This window comes from Brassica napus, chromosome A5 (assembly GCF_020379485.1).
Source record: "Brassica napus cultivar Da-Ae chromosome A5, Da-Ae, whole genome shotgun sequence".
Taxonomy (NCBI): Eukaryota; Viridiplantae; Streptophyta; class Magnoliopsida; order Brassicales; family Brassicaceae; genus Brassica; species Brassica napus.
Window position 1 is genome coordinate 369,873 of NC_063438.1, and position 25,254 is coordinate 395,126.

At 36.5% G+C, this 25,254-nt stretch overlaps 5 protein-coding genes across 6 annotated transcripts; 2 read left to right on the forward strand and 3 right to left on the reverse strand.

Annotated features, from left to right (window-relative positions):
• Window positions 1-313: 313 nt before the first annotated feature.
• LOC106450431 lies at window positions 314-2,827 on the reverse strand. Its single transcript, XM_013892081.3, has 3 exons — window positions 2,389-2,827; window positions 1,884-2,299; window positions 314-1,796 (listed from the first exon to the last, which is right to left on the reverse strand). The coding sequence occupies exons 1-3, from the start codon at window positions 2,446-2,448 to the stop codon at window positions 569-571; spliced, it is 1,704 nt and encodes a 567-aa protein (XP_013747535.2). The 5' UTR covers window positions 2,449-2,827; the 3' UTR covers window positions 314-568.
• A 9,698-nt stretch (window positions 2,828-12,525) lies between these two features.
• LOC106450429 (histidine kinase CKI1) lies at window positions 12,526-16,894 on the forward strand. Its single transcript, XM_013892079.3, has 6 exons — window positions 12,526-12,657; window positions 13,237-13,467; window positions 13,570-14,154; window positions 14,231-14,597; window positions 14,761-16,526; window positions 16,593-16,894. Exons 1-6 carry the CDS (start codon window positions 12,601-12,603, stop codon window positions 16,821-16,823), a joined length of 3,237 nt encoding a protein of 1,078 aa, XP_013747533.2. The 5' UTR covers window positions 12,526-12,600; the 3' UTR covers window positions 16,824-16,894.
• A 168-nt stretch (window positions 16,895-17,062) lies between these two features.
• Window positions 17,063-18,561, reverse strand: LOC106450430 (ribosomal RNA small subunit methyltransferase). Its single transcript, XM_048779448.1, has 2 exons — window positions 18,153-18,561; window positions 17,063-17,946 (listed from the first exon to the last, which is right to left on the reverse strand). Exons 1-2 carry the CDS (start codon window positions 18,456-18,458, stop codon window positions 17,215-17,217), a joined length of 1,038 nt encoding a protein of 345 aa, XP_048635405.1. The 5' UTR covers window positions 18,459-18,561; the 3' UTR covers window positions 17,063-17,214.
• Window positions 18,562-19,942: 1,381 nt separating this feature from the next.
• Window positions 19,943-20,627, reverse strand: LOC106450428 (calvin cycle protein CP12-1, chloroplastic). Its single transcript, XM_013892078.2, has one exon. It carries the CDS (start codon window positions 20,462-20,464, stop codon window positions 20,081-20,083), a length of 384 nt encoding a protein of 127 aa, XP_013747532.2. The 5' UTR covers window positions 20,465-20,627; the 3' UTR covers window positions 19,943-20,080.
• Window positions 20,628-20,745: 118 nt separating this feature from the next.
• LOC106450427 (probable glutamyl endopeptidase, chloroplastic) lies at window positions 20,746-25,216 on the forward strand. 2 transcript variants are annotated; one of them, XM_013892077.3, is made up of 11 exons: window positions 20,788-21,106; window positions 21,330-22,311; window positions 22,411-22,539; window positions 22,640-22,939; window positions 23,067-23,525; window positions 23,662-23,727; window positions 23,927-23,987; window positions 24,087-24,236; window positions 24,337-24,474; window positions 24,568-24,851; window positions 24,962-25,216. In XM_013892077.3, coding segments are annotated over exons 1-11 (2,838 nt in total). In that variant the 5' UTR covers window positions 20,788-20,838; the 3' UTR covers window positions 24,963-25,216. The 2 variants fall into 2 exon arrangements, with proteins under 2 accessions (XP_013747529.2, XP_013747531.2); XM_013892075.3 differs by lacking the exon at window positions 24,962-25,216 and having other exon boundaries at window positions 20,746-21,106; window positions 24,568-24,855.
• Window positions 25,217-25,254: the final 38 nt, after the last annotated feature.

Genomic DNA, 25,254 nt, shown 5'->3' on the forward strand with positions numbered 1-25,254 from the left:
AAATAACCATTATCAATTTATCTTACAACATGTAGTACTCCTATATGATACTCCAAAATTAATTTAATTTAATTTGGGAAATCGTAATTAAGTCTGCCAAATTAATCATCCCAATACCATTAATGCATTGAATAGGAGCCGAACTTTGTAGATAGGGTTCATCCGAATATTACTAACTTCTGTCAGACTCACAACTCATTTCTAGGCAGATCTCGTGAACCCCCTACCTATACCAAATATTCAATTGCCCAGTGGCTCAATATAATTTAATTTACGTGTGAAAATTTGAGCTTCTGTGACTTTTATATGCACATTTAAAGAAAGAGACGAACATTGAAGATATATAAGTAACGTTACAAAATTTTCCTGCATTGGATCAACCTTCATTGCAATACCTAAACATCGTTTTCATATGTAATCATCCATATACTATTATTTTATTATTATTTTCCTTCTGACGGCTGAATGATTTTCCCTTTTCTGTTCAGAGACGAGTGGTCAAGAAACGAGAAAACGACATCGTTTCCATTCGCTGACTTGGTAGAAAAATAATAATCGGTTCAATGTTTTAGCAGGTGAGAGCTTCATATTTAACCGGAATTGGATGGTTGAAACCAGCCCGGGTTAGTAGATTTCCGACCGCAGCGAGATCTCTACAGAACACTCCTTGGTACGCATTGGAATTAACCGGTTTCGGTTCAGTATTCGCGGTTATCTTAGATTTCTCCAATGCTCTCGGTTCAGTAAACTCGGTTATCTTAACCATAACGGCTTTTTTAACCGCTTTCTGCTCTTCAACCTTGTGCATTGGCGTCTGAGCTGGCGCTTGAACCGCCGCAGCGTTCTTTCTCCGTTTCTCAGCCGCCTCTGCCTCCTCGCCTATGATACCCTTCACAGCAGCGTATCCTTTCTGAATCAAACGGTAGAGAAGCAGCGAAGACATCTTCGCTCGATCTCTAACCGAATCAACTTCGTTTTGATCGGTGAACTCACACCGATCAATAAAAGACGAGGCTCGATCAGGTTTGTAACGTAAACACAGCAATAGATGAGCTCGATCCAGCTCCGACTTGGTACAGCCGCGTCTCACTCCAATCAAACCGTAATAATCAACGTTTCCAGTTTCTCCGTTTGCGATCTTCTGCTTCAGCTTCTGCGTTTTCGTGGTCAACACGCAAAGCTTCCCAGGGATCTCTCTGTATTTCACGTTGTGGCGTTTCCACGCCGGACCTGGAAGCTTCCGATCACGTAGAATCGTGTTGTATAATAGCTTCAAGTGCTCAAGATCGTGAAGCGAATCTGGATAACACCGCACCGTTTCCAGAAGTGCTGCTCTAGTCTCCAGCGCTTGGATGCACGACGGCTCCAGAGCTAGCGTTTTGTTGCAATCGGCGATCGCCTCCGCGACTCGACCGGCGGATCTATACGCGGTGGCTCGATGCATATAGCATTCCGCGAGGAATCCTTGCGGCGCGGGACGGCGACCGTCGACGATCTTTGAGAAGTGGCGGATTGATTCAGAGTAAAGTCCGGCGTCGAGTGCGGCGATCGCGGCGGCGCGGCGACGGAGGAGAAGCTTTATGTGAGCGAGGAGGTGCGTGAAGTTCTCACCCTCCGTGAGGTTGCGTGGCGGAGACGTCGACGAGGATTCGGTGAGGAGAGTGAAGCTATCGTCGGACCAGCAAATACTCCGGCGACGAAACTCGGCGGAGGCGAGACGTTTCCCGGTTTGGAGGAGAACCATCGCGTCCTCCATTAGTCCGAGATAGCAACAAGCTTGCCCCAACACAACGTACCTGGAACAAAGTTTTTTAAAATGTATAAATAAAAGCGTTTTTTAAAATAAGCGTTTGCGTTTTCTGCGGTGCGTTACGAGATAATACCTCCACTGCCCTTCTTTGTCGCATTTTTTACAGATCCCTGCCATCACTTTCTTTGTCAAATCAGAAACAGAGAAGCATTTAAACGACGACTCACGTCCCGGCAAGGATGCGTCCGGGAGAAGCTTGACTCCGTCGCGTGAGGAGGAGGAGGAAGAGGAGGAGCCTTCCGATGAAGGAGGTGATGCTTCTTCTTCGTTAGCGGTCAGCTTAAGACTGGGAATGTAATCTTGAAGCATATCGGCGACTTCTTTGAAACGACGGAGGAAGAGAAGAGATCTAGCCTTAAGCTCTAACGCCGTCTCCAAACGAGGCGACATGGACAAGGCTGCGTCGAGTAAATGAAGAGCTGAAGTGACGTCGTTTAGCTCCTCACTCGCCATTAAAGTCTTTGCATCTTTAATGTACTTATCAACAAGCTAAGAGATATAACAGAACAAACAGTCAAAATCTTTGAATTGAATATTGATGGTGATTCTCTTTTAGAGGGAGTTTGAGATTATATTACCTTTCTTTGAGTGAACCACCAGTGTTTCTTATCGCCATTAACGTTAGAACAAACCGCCATTGGTTCTTGTTTGGAAATGAAAAATAGCTTTTGATTTGATTCAAGCGATTCGAATCATCAAGAACAGTCCAATGCGTATAAGCTTTCTAATGTTTCCCCTCAAAATTCTTTGCTTCTTCTCCCCTCAAGATTTGTAAAGAGAAGTGATTGTAAAGGAACAGAGAACTTGAGAGAGATAGAGAGAGAGTGTGTGTATGTGTGTGAATGTGGAGAGAAACAGAACACTATAAGGAAGAGAGAGAAAGAGATGACAGCTTTAGCCTTAAGAGAAAGAAAGCTTTGATCCTTCAAATTCATAGCTGGCACCATTTCTCTTTTTCATATTCTCTTTCTCTCTCTCTCTCTCTTCAATAAATCTCTATTATTCTACATTGCCATATTTTTAGATTTCACACTGTCATTCTCCCGAATTTTCATTAGTAATCAAATATTGTCTTCTTGTTGAACCAAAAAAATTGTATCAAATAATGTCTTCTTGTTGAACCCATTTTGTTCAACCTATTAGGTTACTAATTCAAAGTGTTTTACTAGTTGATTTTTAAAAAACATTTGTCTTAGACGTACTGTTATATGTTATTTTGTCCCAAAATAAAATATATAATTTATAGTATGATTTATTTTCATAATTCTTGTTCGATATAAATAGTCGCTAACATTCTATGATTGTTGATTTTCTCTTTAACTCTTTACGTATCAATGTAAGTGGTGTTTAAAAAATTTTATTTTGTTTCATAATAAATTACGTTTTCATTATTTTAGATAAAATCTAATGTCATTTAAAATTTGTGACCAATTACAAAAGACTTTATTTTTTATTGGTTGAACTAATTTTATTTAATGCTAATTTTGTCTAACTAATATAAATTACATAAAAATTTGTACTTTTTAAATTTTTGTGCAAAAAATTTTAACGCCGCTTAAAACGATATATATACTGCTGTAACATTGGACGAACGAAACTATTGCATTTCTTTTAGAACTCATAACGATTATTGTCATTATCATTTATTCAACTCGCTCTGTTTTGTTATTTAGAAAAATAAAAAATGAGCATGTAATGTTGATAATGGGACGTTTAAGTCTTGACCATGTGAATATTTGCGTACATATAGTGGCACGTTATAATGCTTAGATAGTGGATACATGATAGTTTGCATGTTATATAGTTCAATGATATACTGATATATGAATATATAACACATTGGATTTCATAAACATTAATAAACAATGGACACCCTCTGACCCTCATTCTAATTCATGATCTATCGATTGGGTAGGTGTCTCAAGCGTTTACTTGAGTTAAATTAATACCCGGACTAAGATTATAGTTTCTGTAAACCAACATGCCCTACTTGGACGATAGACGTTTGTACACATGTTACGGGTGCTCAAACAAGATAAATAGTTTAAACGGTATGATTTACGTACTAATTAATTATATAAAAAGTAATCAAAAGCCAAGCTAAATTTTGATTTTGTGAAAATGGTTTTTGTTTATCTGCAAAATTAAATTCTAAAACCGAATCTAAGTTGTTAACCCTCATGCGCTTGTTAGGTTTTGGAATTGTGGTTAGTTCAAGAAGAGTACGATCTAAAATTTAAACCGTAAAAAAAACTGAACTAGCTCGTTAAATAACTTAATGGGCACATGAAAGCATGTGAAAACGGTAATTAAAATCGATTACTAGAGAGGTAAGTGGTAAACTTAGAAACTAACATTATGATTTGTGTTAACGAAAAAGGTTCTTAATTATTTTGCAAGCTGTAAGGAGCAAGACAAGAATCGTGCTTTCCTATTTTTAATCAACTATTCACAAACTTTATATTTACTTTTATACCTTTTTATTTATGTCGAGATAATTAAACTTGATACTAGTAAAAAGTATGTCGATTTATTCTAAGCTTAAAAAAGAATTACGTACTCTGCGTGCAAATATGATACGGACCTCACTCAAAAATGGCTGTTCTTGTGTTTTAACTTTTATATGGCTCTGTTTAATTAGTCAATTTTTTTTTTTGACAATTATTCATAAAAGTCAAATCAAATAATTAAATACATTGCCATATCAGAATTGTCCAGTTAATAACTTAATATGGCGGTACGTGTCATTTTCATGTTATAGGTTAACCAATGAACTGGAGGAGTGGTACTTGTACAGATCAGCGTTGTGCATAGCCACACATCATTATTACCTATTTGGCAGAACAAACTCTCTTAATTTGTATATTTACCTAAATCATCATTCATCATCGTGATTTTTAAACCGCTGGTTTTTTGTTATTTGAATCCGAATAAAGCACACATTACCAGCAACCATCTGTGTTAATTATACAAGACTTGTGCTTCCACGTATATATACCATCTTGAACTCTATATTAATCTTTAGAGATTCAATATAACCTGTAATCGTCTTATGACATTTTTGTTTACTGTATTTTTGAAGAACGAATATATGACATATGATTGTGTCTGGATTCAAACATACTGGTCGTTAAAATCTTATAATTAACGAAGAAGTTCAAAAAAAAATATTGAGAAATTAGGTGAAAGCGGGAGCAGTAGAATTTAGTCTGATTGGAGCTGTGGCCATCGCAATAATTGCGGAAGATTCCATTAGAGTCTGACTTAATTTAAGTGGTGCGAATTATGTTCTGCAAGAAAATAAGATTGGGTCCATACACACACACATATATAAATCGTTATATGTCGCCAGTGTTTTTAATATATTCTAAGAAAATAAAGGGAACTAAATAAGTTATGTGCATATATAAATTTATTATTAAACTACAACCCGGAATTTGATAACTTTATTACGAGCATATATAAACTAAAACAAAAACACATTCTACTTTATAATTATAAAATATTATAAAATGGTGTATTTTTCTTTAAAATTCCTGAAATTGAGATCCTACTTTTATAATACTAGTTACAAACTTACAATACAATGGGTTACAATAGTTTTTTCCTTACTTAAATATTGGTCAATCTTTCACAAGTGTCATAAAAAGAAATTATCATTACAAAATGGTTGTATAAGAATGTTGAAAAAACCAAGTTATTATACACATATACTTGAAGGGCTTGAGGAACATTGAACAAGAAGATGGCAAAAACAAAAAGACAGGCTCATCATAAAGAAATAAATGCAGAAGTGGAAAAACACATGTTGTGGCTCCTTTTCCTTTGAATTATATCAAATAAGTTTGTTTCTAATAGAAAAACTTGACAAAAAAATCAAATAAGTATATTAAACGATTATAGACAAATGCATATTATTCCATTCATACGATTAAGGGAGCGCTTGGGAACTCTATTTTCCCGATAAGAATATCACTAATACAACCGCCTCTTGTCTCTGTCATCCGAGATTAATCGGGTCTTTACGGTCTGGATGACCTCGGGTCATCATAAAAAAACATATCAATAATATAATCTAACAACAAGAAAATAAAATGATTACTTGATTATTTTACAGGAACGACTTCCTCCCGTATTTATTTTCACCTGTATACAAATTAATACATTATATATATATATAAATTGTGAGTTAAGTATATATAATCACTTTGAGACACAAAAGGATGAACATATAATTAATTAGGGTATTCATACGTATATATGTCAGGCCCTGTCATGGATCGAGACGTTAGGTTTAAAGTTAGTGGTCACAGATTTTGCCAGAATGGTTCGAGTAAAATTTAAAGCACTGGAATCTATCTGTTATTATAATGACATCAGGAATATATTTTAATAGACTAGTACTCTAATTTTATTTTATCATTGTATAGAGTTGTAAAAGGTTTAAATTCAAGATATATAAAATGAGGTTTGATTAAACGTAATTAACGGTCCCCATTCTCTAAACATGTTCGTATCCGAGGAGGCACACACTATTAATGACGCATAGCCGCATATACATAAAGCATTAAAATGATTAAAACCTCCACATAGTGATAAGATATGCGCATATATTATCACAAAACTAAAAAAAACTTACAGTTTGTTAAAATTTACTTATTATCATTACGGCTATTCGATCTTACTGATTCGTAAACAACAGACCTTGCCAATAAAACAAGTGAGAAATCAAATCAGAAAGAAGATAAATCAATTTGATTTCAATTTCTTTCATGTGCATCCTTGTGAAAGTCTAGCCAAACAAGTAAATGTGCTTATCTCTAATCTTTGAGGGGTACTTGTCTGAGTTGTCTCTAATTTGAGCAGGGTTCAGTAGCTTCTTCTACTCTTGTGGTAATAGCCATCTCTAATGTGAGCTTTGTTGTAAGCTTTTTTTTTGGTCAAACACGTTCATAATTCATATAAATATATTTAAGACCAAATACCAAAAAAAAACAGCTGCTAAAACCCAAAATCATAAAAATATATTTTGAATATATACTCTCAAATTTTCATAATACTATTTCATCTTTCACTATATATATGCATATGTTTGATCCTCGCATAATTCATATAAGAAATGTACATATGTTTCTGAAAAAAGATTGCCATAGACTAAAATATCTTTGGAGATATTTGTACGAAATTCTAACGAAACATTTCATAAATTATTTACAAAAAAACATTTCATAAATTAAATATCCAATGATCTCATACATACTTATAAACAAAATACACATATATTATATATATCATGTATGGTGCTACCATCATTCATTGCATGGTTCCAAACGACTCATATAGTCTTTTTTTTTTATCAAAAGCATAACTTAGATTAAGAGTAGCACGGAGGCTAAATTGTTGCAGTTACAGAAGAGTGAAGAGAGTACAAAGCTGACTTCGCAAGAGAGTCAGCTACAACATTTGTTAAACGCGGAATGAAATGAAAAGAGATAGATTGAAAAGTTTGCGCCATGATAAAGATATCATGAAGAACACCTTTCAAGGCAACATCCTGTGTTTGAGACTTCAGCAACGAGATGAGCACCTTAGAGTCAGAGAAGACATTTAAACTACTGACATGGGAGGAGGTAGCTGCCATAAATGCAGCCTTAACCGCCAAAGCCTCAGCCACTAGAGCCGAGGAAACAAAGCGACGGTGTGATGAAAAACAATCGGTGTGAACCTTCTCAGCATCCTGGAGATACCAACCAAGGCCACAGTTTCCAGTTGAAGGGTTCCAAGCTGCATCCGAGTAAACAGACCAAGTATAAGAGTTAGTAACAGGAACATTAACATTAACAGCAGGAACCACATGGTGTGGTAATGAGATTTTTTCGATACAGGTTTGGGCTGCCTTCCAAGCTCGGGCGTCTTGGATTGCTTTCAATACCGAGTTCTCTTCCGAGAACTGTTTGTTCTCAAACAAGAGTTTATTCCTATTGGTCCATAGGACCCATAGGACCCAAGGGTACAAAGGTATATCTCCTAGTCCCAGTGGTGGAAGAGAGATCATCTTCCGGCAACATTGAAGCAGCGCTGAGACAGAGTTAATGACACTAGTTACCGGTTTATGCAGGCATGGTACAAGATCCCAAACTTTCTCGGCGAAAGGGCATTGGAGGAGAACATGTAGTTCCGTTTCTCGAGCTCCACATCTTTGACAGACAGATGAGACAGAGAGGCCTCTACTCTCCAGCAAGGATCCAACCGGCGTACAGTTCATTATCTATTATTATACTGTATATAATTTGGTTGCTGCAAACGGAATCATATCCCAAGACATGGGTTTTAGATAGAACAAAATAAGTGTCCGAATGAATACTATTTTAAACCAAACATAGTTTAAATATCATAATCGCAAATGCAAACGCCATTATTTTGTAATTTACTACTACTAAAAAACAAATGATGTTTACGTTGGGCAACCAAGAATTTAGTTACGCCCAAATTCACACAATTTAGACCTCTTAGTATTTTGATTTTTTTTAAAGTTATTTTCCTACTCTTTTTTTCCTTATATCTGCTCGAACTGAACTAATTATCAAAAAAGGAGTCAGAGAGACCTCTGAGGAAAGGCACGTGTTCTCGGATTAGGTTTCACGTGGGAATGAGTTATCCCATGTGCCATTCCACAAAAAAGCCCTGTTTTTTTCACAATCTAGTATTATTAAATTTTCGATTTCTTCTTTTCTCTCTGTTATTAAAGCTTTTTTTGATCTATACGTTAAGCTATATATGCTTTGTTTTATTCGTTTATTTTGAAACAAATAGTTGCTTATGAAAACGAGGTTGTTTAGATTTGATTTACAATATTATAAAAAATACATTCTGACATTGACGTTGAAGGATTCTATTAAAACGAAGACCAAGCTTCTGAAACAATTACATATCATTCTAACAATTAGTTATTTAATTTGTTTTGACATCATTACTTAAAGTTTTGGTTTCTTTACTTAGAGAGTAGAATATATCATTACATAGAGATAGTTTCAAGAAAGAAAGAAAATAGTAGAAGAAGGCATCAAAAAAGGGTCCGGCACCAGCTTGGCAATGCTTAGCTAAAAAGTTGTAAATAATGCAATAAGAACTTAACGGAAATAAATAAAAATAAATATGTAAGGAAAATAGATCGGAATATCGAAAATGATATATTTTGTAGTTATGGAGACAAGAATCGATCCAAAGGTGTACTCTGGACTTGAAAGCAAAGATAAAAAAGCGAATGACAATAATTGGGAAAACATGTGAACAAAAGTCTTGAATTCACAGATTTTGATGATATAGTTTCATGGGTTTTTCTCTCATCACAGGACAGAATCTTATCTTAATAGTAGCAGCCGCTAATATGCACTGTGTTTGGCGGTTACGATTAGCGTTCAGGAATTAGACTTTGAAATGTGTTTTATTGAGAGTGGGACACTTAAAGCATAAGGATCATACAACAATGGAGACTCACATGTATATCACATAAGTGGATGGTCCTCATTGCGCTCTACGTAGGACATAGATTTGTGAGTATGTCAAAACATATTTCACATGGTACACTCATACATTAGCCCCACTTTGTAGTGTCTAGATAAAAGATTGGGACTAAATATTTTTAGCTCGAATATGGCCTCTTAGATGCAAAGTGGCTGTGTAAGCAGATTGTGGATACAATTTACTCTGTAACTAAATCTTCATTTTCAGTAATGACATTTACAATTTAGCAAAAAAAAAAAAAGGATCAGCCTTGGTGTCAGGGTCGGACGTACACTCATATTTCTTTGATGTAGTGTTGTTTGTAAATTCTCCTCATAACACGTAGACGCGAGTTCAATTTTCCCTCCATCTTTTTTCTTTGTTTGTTTTTTGATAATCACAATAATTAAAAGAGTTGATCGTAGACTGTGATCACCTTTTCAAACAACTTTGATTTCCTTATATGTCTATGTATATTATAATAATTGAAGAAGTATATAAACTACCTAAATTAAATAACAGTTAATTTTTTTTTTTTTAACAACCACAGTTAATTATTTTCTTATCCTTAGCAGTTAACGTTTTTTCTCTTAACTTTTCATCATTTTTGTTTCTTCTCTGCCGATTGATTATCATGATAAAAGTATTTCATCTGTTAATCTTGTTTTTCTGGAATAAGCGCCTCTCCCAAACTCCATGTAAGTTTTCCTCTCCTTTATTTCTCTGTTTTTTTTGTAAGTTTTTATATTTTTCATTAGAAATTTCTAAAAAAATTGCAAACTGATAGATGTTATAAAAATTGTTTGAATTTCAGAAATAATTTTTAAAAGTTCTTAATAAAGTAAAATCAGTCTAAGTTTTACTTGCAAAAAAAAAATTGCAAACTTGACAAAACCTTGTAAACGGATAGTATTAACAAAATTTGATCAAAAGCCGAGCCATACGAAGCAAAAAAAAAGTAAAAATAGTTAAAATTAAGTGCATTATTTTAAGATAAATTTGGCCTAAATGGAATTCCAAACAGTAAAATAGTTGGCTTATGTAAAATAAATTTTAAACCCGATTAAATTTGACCTATAATACTATTTATCTTCGAGGTAAATATTCTATTAACTCTAATTTCACACATTGACGTCATTATCACTGTTTTTGAGTTTGATCAGCTTATATGTGTATACACACACACACACACACATATATATATATAATATGTTTTAAGATAAAATATGATTAATTCAATAAATAGTTTATCATTTTAATTTCAGTTTTGAGAACATTCTCATCGTCTTAGTTATGCTATTTCACTATTCTTATGCTTAATTATCTTTATTTCATATAGTATATCAATATAATCTATCTTATCAAAATTTTTTAAAATACTGAATAATTTTAATATGTTTAATAATAATTCTAAAACATCATAATTTTATATTTTTAAATAGATAAAATAAATAGAAATGGAAACAACTTTTTCTTTTGTATACAGAAATAAATTTTATTAATGTTCTATCATCTTGTTTGTCTTTAGTAATTGATAAATTATCTGTCTTATTTAAACTTTTAAAAAGATCTTTAATTTTTCATATTATCATTTATGACTAATTCAAAATGAATGAAGAATGATGATTTTAAACACGGCTTTTACTTCAAGGTTCTTACTTTCAATTAATTTATAAATGTTAGTATAATTATTCTAGATAAAGTGAATTAATTTAATAAATATTGAATTTTGTCATTTTATTTTAGGTTTTGAAAAAATCTCATCCTATTAGTTATACTATTTCATTATTTTTCAATTTAATTATATTTATTTCATATAATATATCAATATAATCAATTTTATCAAACATTTTTAAAAAATTGAATAATTTTTAATATGTTTAATAGTATTTTACAACATCATAATTGCTATGTAATTTATTTCTATTTTTAAATAGTTATAAGTAAATAAAAATGGATACCAATTTTTTTTATTTTGTACTGACATAAATTTTATTGATACTATATCATCTTGTTCGTCTTTAATAATTGATAGATATTCGTTCTTATTCAAAATTTTCTAAAAGATCATAAATTTAGACTAAATTTTGATATTATAATTTATAACTAGTCCAAAATAAAAAAACTAATAATAGTATATAAGTAATTGTATTGGACACATATTGATTTTTACAAATAATATTTTTAATATAAAATATTTTATGCACCATAAATTATGATAAATTAAACTAAAAACATGATTACTATAAATATTTAACTTTAAATGTTTTAGAATTATTTTATAAAAATGATTTCAATTATTCTTATTCCAAAACTTTGTTATTTACTAGATGTGATGTCAAACCTAAAAGAAAATTTTCGGCTTCCATAAATCAAAGTCAGCCTCCTTGATTTTACTACATATATATATGTTCATCCTAACACTGTAACACATACATGTATAAACAATTGCATATGCATCAAACTCTATACATAAGGATATCATAAAGAATGTCAGCACTTTTATCTTCTATTCGCAATTCACATTGCATTTTCACAAAGGTTATATGGTTTTATTAGCCACAAAGATACCCATTTTCTTGTTATCTAAGGTTTAAATCAATGATTTTTGTGTGAAATGATTTACATGTAATTTAATTGCATGAGATATATTGTTAAAACTTAAATCCTAGTGGCTAATGCCTGAGATTGCTTTCTCAAATCAGATATGCTTTTATATATTATTATGATTTGTTTGTGCTAACCTTCCTTTTATCCCTTTGCAATAGATACCATATATTCATACATATTCGTGATATTGTGTTATCGTACTTGAATTTCATAAGATTTTAATTTATTTGGTGGAGATCTACATAATCTACAGTATTTTATATTTCTTTGTTGTCAAATATGGTAATCGACAGATACTTTTTGAAAAAATATCAAGGATCAAACTGTTTAAGAGTTTAATCCAATAATCCATTACAGAAGAAAAGATCAAGTGAAATCCTCTTTTTAGATACAAAGATTAGTAGCTACTAGAAGGAGACATTGAAAGAGATTAGCAGTTTTCTAGGGTTTTTAGAACTGAGTACTTTAACGTCTTTGTAACACGGTTAAGAGTGGTACTTTATTGGCAATAATACTTAATGAGAAAGTTATATATTGTTTTTGCCAAAATTTTGTAAGAAAATATATATAGAAAAGGATCTTGAGAATCAAAGTAACGAAAAGATAAAGAGATACACTTATTAATTAGTTTGATTTTTCTTGTTTTTGTTTTGTGGATCTTCAAATCTACAGAAGTGATGGTGAAAGTTACAAAGTTTGTTTCTTCTCGTCCATTAGTCAGCCTCATCCTCCTGGTAATTTTTCTGCATCTTCAAATTATTTTTATCATAAAATTTTGGTTACTTAGTAGTGTTTTGAGTTCATACGATTATTTGTGTTTTTCCTTTTGGTTCTTAATCTTTGATTAGCAAAAATGATAATCTATGTTTTGCTTTTGCCGTGCTTTTAGGGTTTTCACGAATTAATATGTTGTTGATTGTTTCGTTTGTTATTTTTTTAGCGTCTTTAGGGTTTTAGGATGTACCTTTTCTTTTGTTCTCAGTGAGCGTTTGATCAGACATGGTTTATAACTCTGATTTCTTCAACTTTGTTTGCTTTCATCCCTTCATTATTTGACAGACTTTTAATGTGTTTTACAAGCCGAACTCAATAATGATATATATATATATATATATAACTGAGCGTGTTGATGAAATCAAAGAAGTTTCTGATTGTATATTATCCATTCCGCACAGAAATATCATATATAAACATTATATAAGAACTGCATGTTAACCTATTAAAATTATCTAAATGTTGTATTGTTATGTGTATGCATATATCATATTTTTTTTGTGAATAAAGGTTGTTCACTAACAAAGAACAAATTCTAGGTTGTTTTCGGAACCATACCGATTGTGATATGGTGCATAGCAACGAAGAACATAAGAAACAACGTTGATTCACTCACTGAAGATCGTCGGTCAAGTCTAGTTTCTGAAATCGAAAACATCGGAAGATTCATTTATCCAAAGACGAACTCATCTACAATAAGTTTAGCAGGAGTGATAGACTCTTTTATCACCAACAACAACAATATACATTTCACGGAGATTCAAACACAGGTTGTTCATTTTGGCTACTACTGTTTATAACTACATAGTTATTACATATAAACTTCATTAATATACATAACTGTTAATTGTTGTTGATATTGTATTTTTCAGATCGCACCAGTGTTGTTTCATGCTTACTCAATGATCCCTGAAGTCTCACAAGTGTCATACATGAGTACAGACGGTCTCTTGTTTTCTTACATCACGGGAATAAACACAAGCTTCGCGGTTTTTGCCAATTCAACTGGTGGAGACTACACTTGGTACACTCAAACCATTGATCAGAGAACCGGTCTTCTCAACGGCGATGCAACGAGATCTCAGCCGTTAGATGTGACTAATACAGATTGGTTCCATGCAGCACAGAGAGATCACGTTACCGCCTTTGTGGGAACTGGTTTGGGAGGACAAGATAACGAGAGACTGTTTCAGACAGTGGTTAGCTTGGACAGCAAGAAAGGAGTTGTTTCGTTAGGGTTTCCGGTTAAATCTTTTACCAGTGACTTGAACCGTTTGAATCTTCGCGGCGGAGAGCTTTACATGTGGACTAAGGACGGAACAGTACTTGTTTATGAAAGTTCACTCAATGTTTCTTCCTTCATCCCCAGAGATTGCAGTTCCGGTTGGGTGAAGGAGACCAAAGGATCAAAATTCGAAGCTTACTGCTCAGTTCTTGAAGTGTCTGGCGTGCCTCTGGTAAATGTTTATATCATCTTCTGTGAGATAGATTAATTCATCACTTCTAATGTTCTTTTTTTCTTCTTTAAATCAGAGTTACACACTCATATCTCCCAACAAAGGAGAAGGAACAAGCATCAGTAATGCGGCTATGTATATGCTTATTTTCATGGCTATTTATGCCTTCTTCTGGCCTCTAGGGTTTGTTGTGTGTATGGTGAGAGCAGCAAGAAGAGAGATGGATCTACGTTCATCGCTGATAAACCAAATGGAAGCAACACAACAAGCTGAGAGGAAGAGCATGAACAAGAGTCAAGCCTTTGCACAAGCTAGCCACGACATTAGAGGTTCCCTTGCCGGGATCACCGGTCTGATTGATCTCTGCCGTCAAGAAGTTAAACCTGGCTCTGACGTTGACGCTAGTCTTCAGCAAATGAATGTATGCACCAAGGATCTCGTTGGTAAGTCTCTTGAATCTTATGCGCATGGTTGGATCTGAAATTTTGGAAGCTATAAACATTTCTTTAAAAAATTAATAAAGTATATTTATTTCGTAATTTTGGAGATTAAAAAATCTTTAAAAATATTGGAGGTCGAGGCTAATGTTTCATGTTGTTGTAACAGCTCTGCTTAACTCAGTCTTGGACATGAGCAAAATCGAAAGCGGGAAGATGCTTCTAGAGGAAGAAGAGTTCAACCTAGCAAAGCTTCTCGAAGACGTGGTCGACTTCTTCCACCCTATGGCCATGAAGAAAAAGGTCGACGTGGTTTTGGATCTTCACGACGGCTCAATCTTGAAATCCTCCAACGTGAGAGGAGACAGTGGCAAGCTCAAGCAAATCCTGAACAATCTCGTTAGCAATGCGGTCAAGTTCACAGTGGAGGGACACATTTCGATCAGAGCTTGGGCCCAGAAGCCAGGGCCCAAGAGCTCCGTTGTCTTGGCCTCTGAACCCAAAGGAAGCGTATCAATGTTTTCAAAGCTCATGTTGTGCATGAGCAAAGACCAGTCTTCATCATCAGTCTATGAGAATGAGATATCGAACTCGATAAGAAACAACGCGAACACGATGGAGTTTGTGTTTGAAGTGGACGATACGGGGAAAGGGATACCTGTGGAGATGCGTAAGTCAGTGTTTGAGAACTACGTTCAGGTGAGAGAAACAGCTCGAGGACAGCAAGGCACTGGACTAGGGTTAGGGATTGTGCAGTCTCTGGTGAGGTTAATGGGAGGAGAGATAAGAATCACTGAGAAGGCGATGGGAGAGAAGGGGACTTGTTTCCAGTTCAATGTTTTGTTGTTGACAGCCTCAGAGACCGACGTGAACGCGAGAGAGGACATTGAATCAGTAGCAGGAGGAGATTACGTGGCATCCACGCCAAACCTCGGCTTGACGATAAACACTTCTTCGGGAGGTAGTATGAACATACGTCACCACCTGAGTCCTAGATTCAACAACTGTCTCAGCTCCAGTCCAAAGCAGGAGGCTTCACGAGTGGTTCTCCTTTTAAAAGACGAAGAACGGAGAAGAGTCACAGAGAAGAGCATAAAGATACTTGGGATCAAAGTCACTGTAGTTGAAAAATGGGAGCATCTGAGTAACGCCTTGGAGAGACTCTTTGGGTTCTCACCACAGAGCTCCATGGAGTCTAGTTTGAGAAACGAGTTATCAAGCACGAGCTCGAGGGAGTTGCCTTTGATTGGAACGGATGGTGTTGATTCAAGAAGCCAGTTACCTCGGAGGAGAAGCGCTAGCTTCTCTGCGTTCGTTCTTCTTATGATCGATGCAAACGCTGGACCGTTTCTTGAGATGAACGACGTCGTTGAAAAGTTTCGTAGAGGCTTGCACCATGGCGTAGTCTGTAAAGTTGTTTGGCTTAACGAGCCAACAGGCCGGGGAAGCGAGAGAGGGGACGTTTGTTGTCTGAAGCCTTTGCACGGATCACGTCTTAACCGAGTGCTGAAGATGTTGCCTGAACTTGGAGGAATCGTTCCAAGAGAATCATCGCTGCTGAGACATACTCTTGTTGCGACATCACCAAAGGGTGCTACGAGTTGTGAGATCCAAGAGGTAGAAGAAGAAGAAGAACCGAGCTTAAGGTATAACAAAAAACTAGGCAAGACAATAATGGGACCAAAGCCTGTTGGGAACTCAGAGGAAGAGCGAGTAGCATCCAATGCGAGCTGTGATGGACTCTTGAAAGGAAAAAGAGTTATGGTTGTTGATGACAATCGAATAACATCTTCTGTTGCAACAAGAAAGCTGAAGAAGATGGGAGTGTTAGATGTCAAACAATGCGACAATGGGAAGGAAGCTGTGAGATTAGTCAGTGAAGGACTAACACAAGGAGATGTGCTTCCGTTTGACTACATATTCATGGACTGCCAGGTAATCTAATTCATAAGCCTTTCATATATAAAATTGGTAAATGAACATCTTTGTTTGTGTGCACAGATGCCAGTGATGGATGGATATGAAACAACCAGAGAGATTAGGAAAGTGGAGAGAAACTATGGTGTGCATATACCAATTATAGCTGTATCTGGTCATGATCCTGGTTCAACGGAAGCAAAAAATACCATACAAGCTGGAATGGACGCCTTCTTAGAGAAAAACATGAATCAGGACCAACTTGGGAAGATCATCAGAGAAATCGAAAGCAAGAGGACTGTAACTGTTGAGTAGATTTTATAACTAGATAGGTGGACAGGTACTTCTTGCTGACATGTTGTGTTAAGGCTAATACCATTTTTTTTTTTTTTTGGTTTTCAATTCCCATGCGTACAGAAAGGTTAAACAATACAGTAATATGACAATATAATATCTGTTTCTGAAGAATAATGAAGATAATACAGCAGTAAACAGCTTTATATTTAGTTGAATATTATGGTTCAAAAGATGTAGAATATAATAAAGACTTGGTCTAATATAACTTGATCAATTTTTTTCATTTCTTTGTAAACTCAAAGCAAGACTCCATAGTAGTCAATAATAACTCAGAACACTATCAAGGACAAAGATACAGGGTACACTTTCTCCTTTGATGAAAAAACAATAAGAAGGGACAAAAATTTTTTTAAGAGAAGTGAATACCAGACTTGTTGAATAAGGAAAGAAGATACAAAAACTCTTGTTGTGATAGCTTTGAAGACCTCTTCTCCTCGAACCCACCTTCCTTCAACACATTCATAACCTTCTCCTTAAACTCTCCTCCTCCTCCCTGTCCTTCGTCCATCTCCATATCCTCATCATCATCCTCCATCTCGTTGTCATCATCTTCCATTCCCATGCTCTGGTCACCAACATCCATCACAGCAGCCTCTCCAGTCACACCATTCAGCGAAGCTAGCACCGCCTGAAGAGTCTTGAAGTTCTTCTCCAGCATCAAAACAACAGACTTCTGCCTGAAAATCGCTCCCAGAGTCTTGTTCTTCCTAATAAAACAGACCCTCAAGAACCCATCCCACTCCTTCTTGTTCACCTGAGGCTGCGGCTTCCTCGGTTCGATCCTAACGACAGAGGAATCCACCTTCGGAGGCGGTCGGAAGTTGTTTTTCCCGACTTTGAGGAGGTGGGAGACTCTAGCATACAGCTGAGTGTTGACTGAGAGACGGCAGTAGAGATTGTCTCCAGGCTGAGCAACGAGCCTCATCGCGAACTCACGCTGGTACATGATCACAGCGCACCTGAAGCTCGTCGGGTGGAAGAGAAGCTTGAAAGTGAGAGGAGATGATATCTGATAAGGAATGTTAGCCACACATATGTCAAACCGTGGAAGCTCTGTCTTTAGCACATCACCTTGGATCACCTTATTACACAACAAACACAGACAACATTAACTCAAGCATCTCATTGTAATAAACAGACAAGAGCCAATAATGTAAAAGATGATATTGTTAGTTACAGAAGAGTCATTTACAAGTAAGATACTAAACCGGACTAAACCAGACTAAACCAGACTTAAATTACATGTACAGTATAACCAATCTAAACCGGATAATATGTTTGTGTTACCTTCAAGCGGTTAGAATAGGGAGTGCCTTGGAAACGTCGCTGAAGCTCGAGAACCATACGAGAATCGAGTTCGACGGCGATGACTTCTTTACCAGCTTCTAGAAGCTTCTTGGTCAAGTTACCGGTACCTGGACCGATCTCGAGGATCACGTCGGTGCTCTTGATCCCTGCTTTCTGGACGATTGAGTCGACGAGGAGAGGGTTCTTGAGGATATGCTGTCCTTTCGATTTGTGGAAGGAGATTCCTCCTTGGTAATTGTTTGATGGTGCCTTTGGCTTCTCCTTCCTTATCTTTCCTCCCGCCATTGTCAGCTCGATTTTTTTTTCTCAAAGCTTTTTTTCACGCCGCCTCTCGCCTCTTGGTTCAGACAGAGAAAAGACTAGGGTTTTGTCTTAATTTGAGCCCGCGTTTCTATTTAATGTCGTTTCTTATACGTGTTTATATTTTATTTTTATTAGTTTGTTCGTCCCTCAGTTTCATTTGTTTCTAAATTGAGCTCATTACTTTTTTATATGCCGATGAGAAATTCTTGGGTTCACCCCCTAGGGTGAACCTCTAGGTTCACCAACCAATAGTGTTTGAGTATTTGATATTTGATATCTTTTAAAAAAGGAAACACAATTGAATATCCAAATTAAATTATATTTTAAAAATAAAATAATAAAAATACATGAAAATAGTTACAAAAAATAAATAAATAAATATTGTTAAACCTTCAGCAAAATACTAAACCCTATACCCTAAATCCTAAACCCTAAACCCTAAACGTTAAACCTTAAACTTTGGATAAACTCTAAACGTTGAAAAATCTTAAACCCTAAATCATACATTAAAAACTAAATTTTAATAACACTAAACCCTAAATCCTAATCACTAAACCCTAAACCTTGGGTAAACTATGAACCCTTGGAGAAATCACAAACTCTAGGGTTTAATTTTAAATATTTTTGATTTAGAGTTTATGATTTATCCAAGGGTTCAGGGTTTATCCAAGGGTTTAGTGATTAGGGTTTAGTGTTATTAAGATTTAGTTTTTAATGTATGATTTAGGGTTTAAAATTTTCCAATGGTTTACGGTTTATCCAAGATTTAAGATTTATAATTTAGGGTTTAGAGTTTAGGATTTAGGATATAGGATTTAGTATATTGCTAAAGGTTTAATAATATTTATTTATTTATTTTTTGTAACTATTTTTATGTATTTTTATTGTTTTATTTTAAAAATATAATCTTATTTGGAAATTCAATTTTGTTTCCTTTTTTAAAAGATATCAAATATTAAATACTTAAACACTATTGGTTGGTGAATCTAGAGGTTCACACTAGGGGGTGAATCCAAGAATTTCTCTATGCCGATTGATACTATAGGACCATGTTTAAGAGAGACCAATATATTCTGCAGCTCACAAGTGTTATACATTGTCACTAGCATCACCATAAAATTATAAATCATTAGAGAAAAAAATAAAACCATTTGCAATTATTTTTAATGAAAATTTGCAATTTTTTTCTTTCGCAGTAAAACATTTCACGTTTTGGCTTACGGGCCATCACTTGATCTCCAGATTTTATAACGCTAAATGCAATGATATATACAATTTGTTTTGGTACACAATGCACAATATGTTCAAGTTGTATGGAGAGAGCCCAGCATGAATTGATCATGTCAAAACCCAAAAAGATTGGTGAACCATAGATTCCAACTAAACCCATGAAGGCGTGAATAATAAATCATTCAAAGTTAAAATATACTACTTGTTTGTTCTGTAGATCTCTCAGTAAACTCATATTTGAAAACTATGAAACACCTTATGTGTATTCATCATATTCAGTATCACATTACAAGCACCAAACAAACCAAACAGGACGACAACAACAAGAAAGATGTTCAGACAGCACCTAAATTTTCAGACATCAAAAACATGTTTCAATTATCATAAGTACGGCACTCATCAGTCTCAGGATTATCACTGCAGTATTCTTCCAAAGGATCCGATCCACCAGCCTTCTTCTTGTCCCTTGCATGACTCGCCGCTGCACTCAGCTCCTCCACCTCGTCCCACGCTGCCACACACTCTCCGCTCACCGGATCGTCTGCGCAAGTCTCCTTCGCTTCCTGAATACTCTTCTCCACCTTATCCGATATGATCTCTCCTTCCGATGTCGCCTTAACCGACATAACCATCCGTTTCGTCGAACTGAATTTCCACGGGTAGTTCAAACGGACCGGGGCGGATAGACTAGTCACCACCGGTCGAACGAACGCTCTTGGGGTCGCGACGTTGAGACCGGTTGCAGCTATGCTTGTCATCGTTGGAGGATTATGATGGAGGAGAGATCTAACTTTGATGCAAAGAGAAGAAGATAAATACTTTTGTTGCTGTTTAACTCTCTGTGAACACCATCCTCTTATCTCCTAACAACCAAGCATATTACGCCGCGTGTATTTAGATATTTCTACAAAAAATATTCCACCAAAGAGAGCCATAGTCTAGAGAAAAAGAATAATTAGATGGGCCAATGGTAAGGCCCACATTAGCAAGTGACGCTCACTAAGATAGGGTGAACTCGACCGTATCTGAATATTTTCCTGATTGGATCGGATCTTCTTATAACAACAACCGTCGAATAAAATACGAGAGAATATCGCACTTTAAAAAAGCTTAAAAAGTCAGAATAAAAAAGATGATTCGCTTTCACAGAGTTTGTCTTCGTCTCTCTCTCTCGCCTCTCTGCCAGTTCTCTCCGCCGTCTGCTTCCCTCAAGCTTTCCACGCTCCGTTGCGCAAGAGTTCGACGATTCTCCGGAAACTCGCTGACCACTGTCATGACTTCACGTTCTGCTTCTAGGCTTAGCTTCCTCGCATCTGTGTGTCCCGGAGGTGGAGAAGACGGTGGTGGTAGCAGCTCTAATGGCTCAGCTTCAATCTCCGCTACAGCAGCTGAAGATGATGGTAATCACTCACTCAATCTCCGCCGATTTTGTTCGATTCAATCGGTCGATTTGTAGAATTTGGAAATGAAATATTAATTTGGATATTTATTGTATTAGTTTGTTAGTTGTTACTAAAATCGAACTCTCATCTGTAGATGATTGCGTCTTATGTGATATTGTCTAGTCAGATAGATATGTTTATTTACATAAGTTTGTTTTTGTTTGAACTATGAACTATGTAGAATTGGCCTTAGGCACTGGTTATCGCCTTCCTCCACCAGAGATCAGAGACATAGTCGATGCCCCACCAGTCCCCGCACTCTCATTTTCACCTCACAGGGATAAGATCTTGTTTCTCAAGCGAAGAGCTCTCCCTCCGTTAGCAGATTTAGCCAGACCTGAGCTGAAGCTCGCTGGTGTTCGAATCGATGGATATTGCAATACCAGAAGCAGGATGTCTTTCTATACTGGCTTAGGCATCCACCAGCTACTCCCTGATGGTACTTTGAGTCCTGAGAAGGAGATCACTGGCATTCCAGACGGTGGTAAGATTAACTTTGTTACGTGGTCTAACGATGGTAAGCATCTGGCTTTCAGCATCCGGGTCGATGAGGATGGGAATAGTAGTAAGCCTGTTGTGTGGGTTGCTGATGTTGAGACTGGAGAAGCTAGACCGTTGTTTAAGTCGGAAGATATTTATCTGAATGCGATTTTCGAGAGTTTTGTTTGGATTGGTGATTCCACTTTGTTGGTGAGCACAATCCCTTCTTCTCGTGGAGATCCACCAAAGAAGCCTTTAGTCCCGCCTGGTCCCAAAACTCTGTCAAACGAGAAGAGTGATGTTGTCCAAGTTAGAACATTCCAGGATTTGCTTAAGGATGAATACGATGCTGATTTGTTTGACTACTATGCCACATCACAACTGGTACTTGCTTCTTTGGACGGCACAGCGAAGGAAGTTGGGCCGCCTGCAGTGTATACGTCGTTGGACCCTTCGACAGACCATAAGTACTTGTTGGTTTCTTCACTTCACAGGCCATATTCTTTCATTGTAACTTGTGGTCGATTTCCAAAGAAGGTGGAAGTCTGGACAGCTGATGGTAGATTTGTAAGACAGCTTTGTGACTTGCCCCTAGCAGAAGATATCCCCATTGCCTCTAACAGTGTGCGGAAAGGAATGCGTTCAATAAATTGGCGAGCAGACAAGCCGTCAACACTCTACTGGTATGAATATCTGGGATTCAAATTGATTCGCATGTGATACTTGTTCCAAAATGTGCTTTAACAATAATAATTCGTGTACAACTCCTTTGAGATATGTAGGGCTGAGACACAAGACGGAGGTGATGCCAAAGTGGAAGTTTCACCGCGTGATATAGTTTATATGCAGTCTGCGGAACCGCTGGCAGGAGAAGAACCAGAAGTTTTGCACAAGCTTGATCTTCGCTATGGGTAAACACTAAACCGCAGCCGACGTTGTAGATTATAAATGTCATCTCTAACTTCATGGAGGTTTTATAGCTACTAACATTGATCCGATTTATTTGTGCAGAGGAATTTCTTGGTGTGATGATGCATTAGCTCTGGTTTATGAATCATGGTATAAAACACGACGGACAAGGACGTGGGTTATCTCTCCTGGATCTAACGATGTCAGTCCACGCATCTTGTTTGATAGATCATCGGAAGATGTGTACTCAGACCCTGGCTCAACCATGCTTAGGAGAACCGCTTCGGGAACATATGTAATAGCAAAGATAAAGAAGGAAAACGATGAAGGCACTTATGTCTTACTGAACGGAAGTGGGGCTACACCACAAGGGAATGTACCCTTCCTTGACTTGTTTGACATGTAAGCCTTTACTTGTTTGACCTGAAAAGGGCTTCTCTTTCGTGCCTTTTCTCCCTTGGTATTGGTATAATGTGGTAACAAACTGTGGTATGTTAACTGTGGTATGTTTTCTACAAAATTTATCTAGAAACACAGGCAACAAAGAACGGATCTGGGAGAGTGACAAGGAAAAGTATTTTGAAACGGTTGTGGCTTTGATGTCTGATCAGAAGGAAGGGGATTTGAGAATGGAGGAGCTGAAGATTCTGACATCAAAGGAGTCTAAAACCGAGAACACCCAATATTCTCTCCAACTCTGGCCTGACAGGAAAGTGCAACAGATTACAAACTTTCCTCATCCTTATCCACAGTTGGCTTCGTTACAGAAAGAGATGATCAGGTATCAACGAAAAGACGGGGTTCAACTTACTGCGACACTATACCTACCACCAGGCTATGATCCATCAAAAGATGGTCCTCTTCCTTGTCTGTTTTGGTCTTATCCCGGTGAATTCAAGAGCAAAGATGCTGCTAGTCAAGTCCGTGGCTCTCCAAATGAATTTGCAGGCATCGGTTCAACTTCTGCCCTTCTTTGGCTTGCTAGAAGGTATCAAACATTTTCCAACTCTACGCTTGTTTAGCCATGATACTGTTTTTGCTGTTTAAGTGTCATGGAGTCTATTTCGTTGAGCTAATTTATTGAGTGTTAGCTTATACCATGTGGATTCTTCTGCATTGTGCAGGTTCGCTATATTATCCGGACCTACTATACCTATAATTGGTGAAGGTGATGAAGAGGCTAATGATAGGTACTTTTGACAAGCTTGAACTAAACCATGGAAACCATTGTCGTTTTATTGGCAAAATGTCCTGCAAGCATAAGCAGATTAAATTCAATGAAAGCCAGTGACATACTTGAAAAATAGAAGAAAGCCACTTAAATTTTAGATCTAAGATGTGCATGAGTTTGACAGGTTCTAATGTTAACAACTGAAACACCATGTGTAGGTATGTAGAGCAATTGGTTGCAAGTGCAGAGGCTGCTGTAGATGAAGTCGTCAGGCGTGGAGTAAGCATCACCTGATCTAGATTTCATCATCTTACGATTGTATCATAAGTCCTCAAAAGTGTTGAAGCTTAGTATTTTCTTGGTCGTCCATTTTTCAAGGTGGCTCATCCAAGCAAAATTGCTGTTGGGGGACACTCGTATGGAGCTTTTATGACTGCAAATCTCCTTGCTCATGCTCCTCATCTTTTCTCCTGCGGAATAGCTCGATCTGGGGCTTACAATAGAACACTCACGCCATTTGGTTTCCAGGTGCCACCATAGCCATTTTATCTCTCGTCTCATTCTCTGCTTTCGGATCGATATTTACTCATCTCTGGTTAACCTTGTAACTATGCCTGAAAATTTTCAGAACGAGGACCGAACACTGTGGGAAGCTACTAACGTCTATGTCGAGATGAGCCCATTCATGTCTGCTGATAAAATCAAGAAGCCAATCTTGCTCATCCATGGTGAAGAAGACAATAACCCAGGAACTCTAACAATGCAGGTTATAATTAACTTCAATAGAAATCCACACCAATTTTTTTCTGCATTGGTTCTCTCTTTGACTATATTCATTTCATATACTTTGTTATAACAGTCGGACAGATTCTTCAACGCACTGAAAGGACACGGCGCTCTTTGCCGCCTTGTTATTCTTCCTCACGAGAGCCATGGGTACTCAGCACGAGAAAGCATTATGCACGTTCTTTGGGAAACTGACCGCTGGCTTCAAAAATACTGCGTTCCAAACACATCAGATGCAGATTCAAGTCCAGATAAGTCCAAAGAAGGATCAGATTCTGCAGACAAAGTAGCTACTGCCACAGGAGGTGGTAATCCCGAGTTTGAAGATCACTCCAAGCTTAGGAGATCACTTCTCTGGTAAAAAAAAAAAGTCTCACCATTCAAAAACAGAAGATAAAACCATAAGAGTTCTCACGTTTGATTAGCTGATTCAAGTTTGTTGAATTTTCTCGTTATGCTTGTTTCAGAGTTTCTGTCCCCGGTACAAAGGCAGATACAGCATTCTAATGTGCTTGCGGAAACAGAGGAACACATCAGTGGCAAATGCAACACAAAACTTTTTTTATATTTGTTTCGTAAAACATTCTGATTCATATAACAAAGGCCACCGAAAAGGTGTTGAAACACACTCTGTCGAGTGACTTAGTATTTCCATGAATAAAGTTTTTTCTTTTTTTTTTGGGTAAAATCCATGAATAAAGTTTCAACAATATTTAACTTTATTTTAAAGTACTCTGACTTCTCTCTAAGAAAGCCGCCG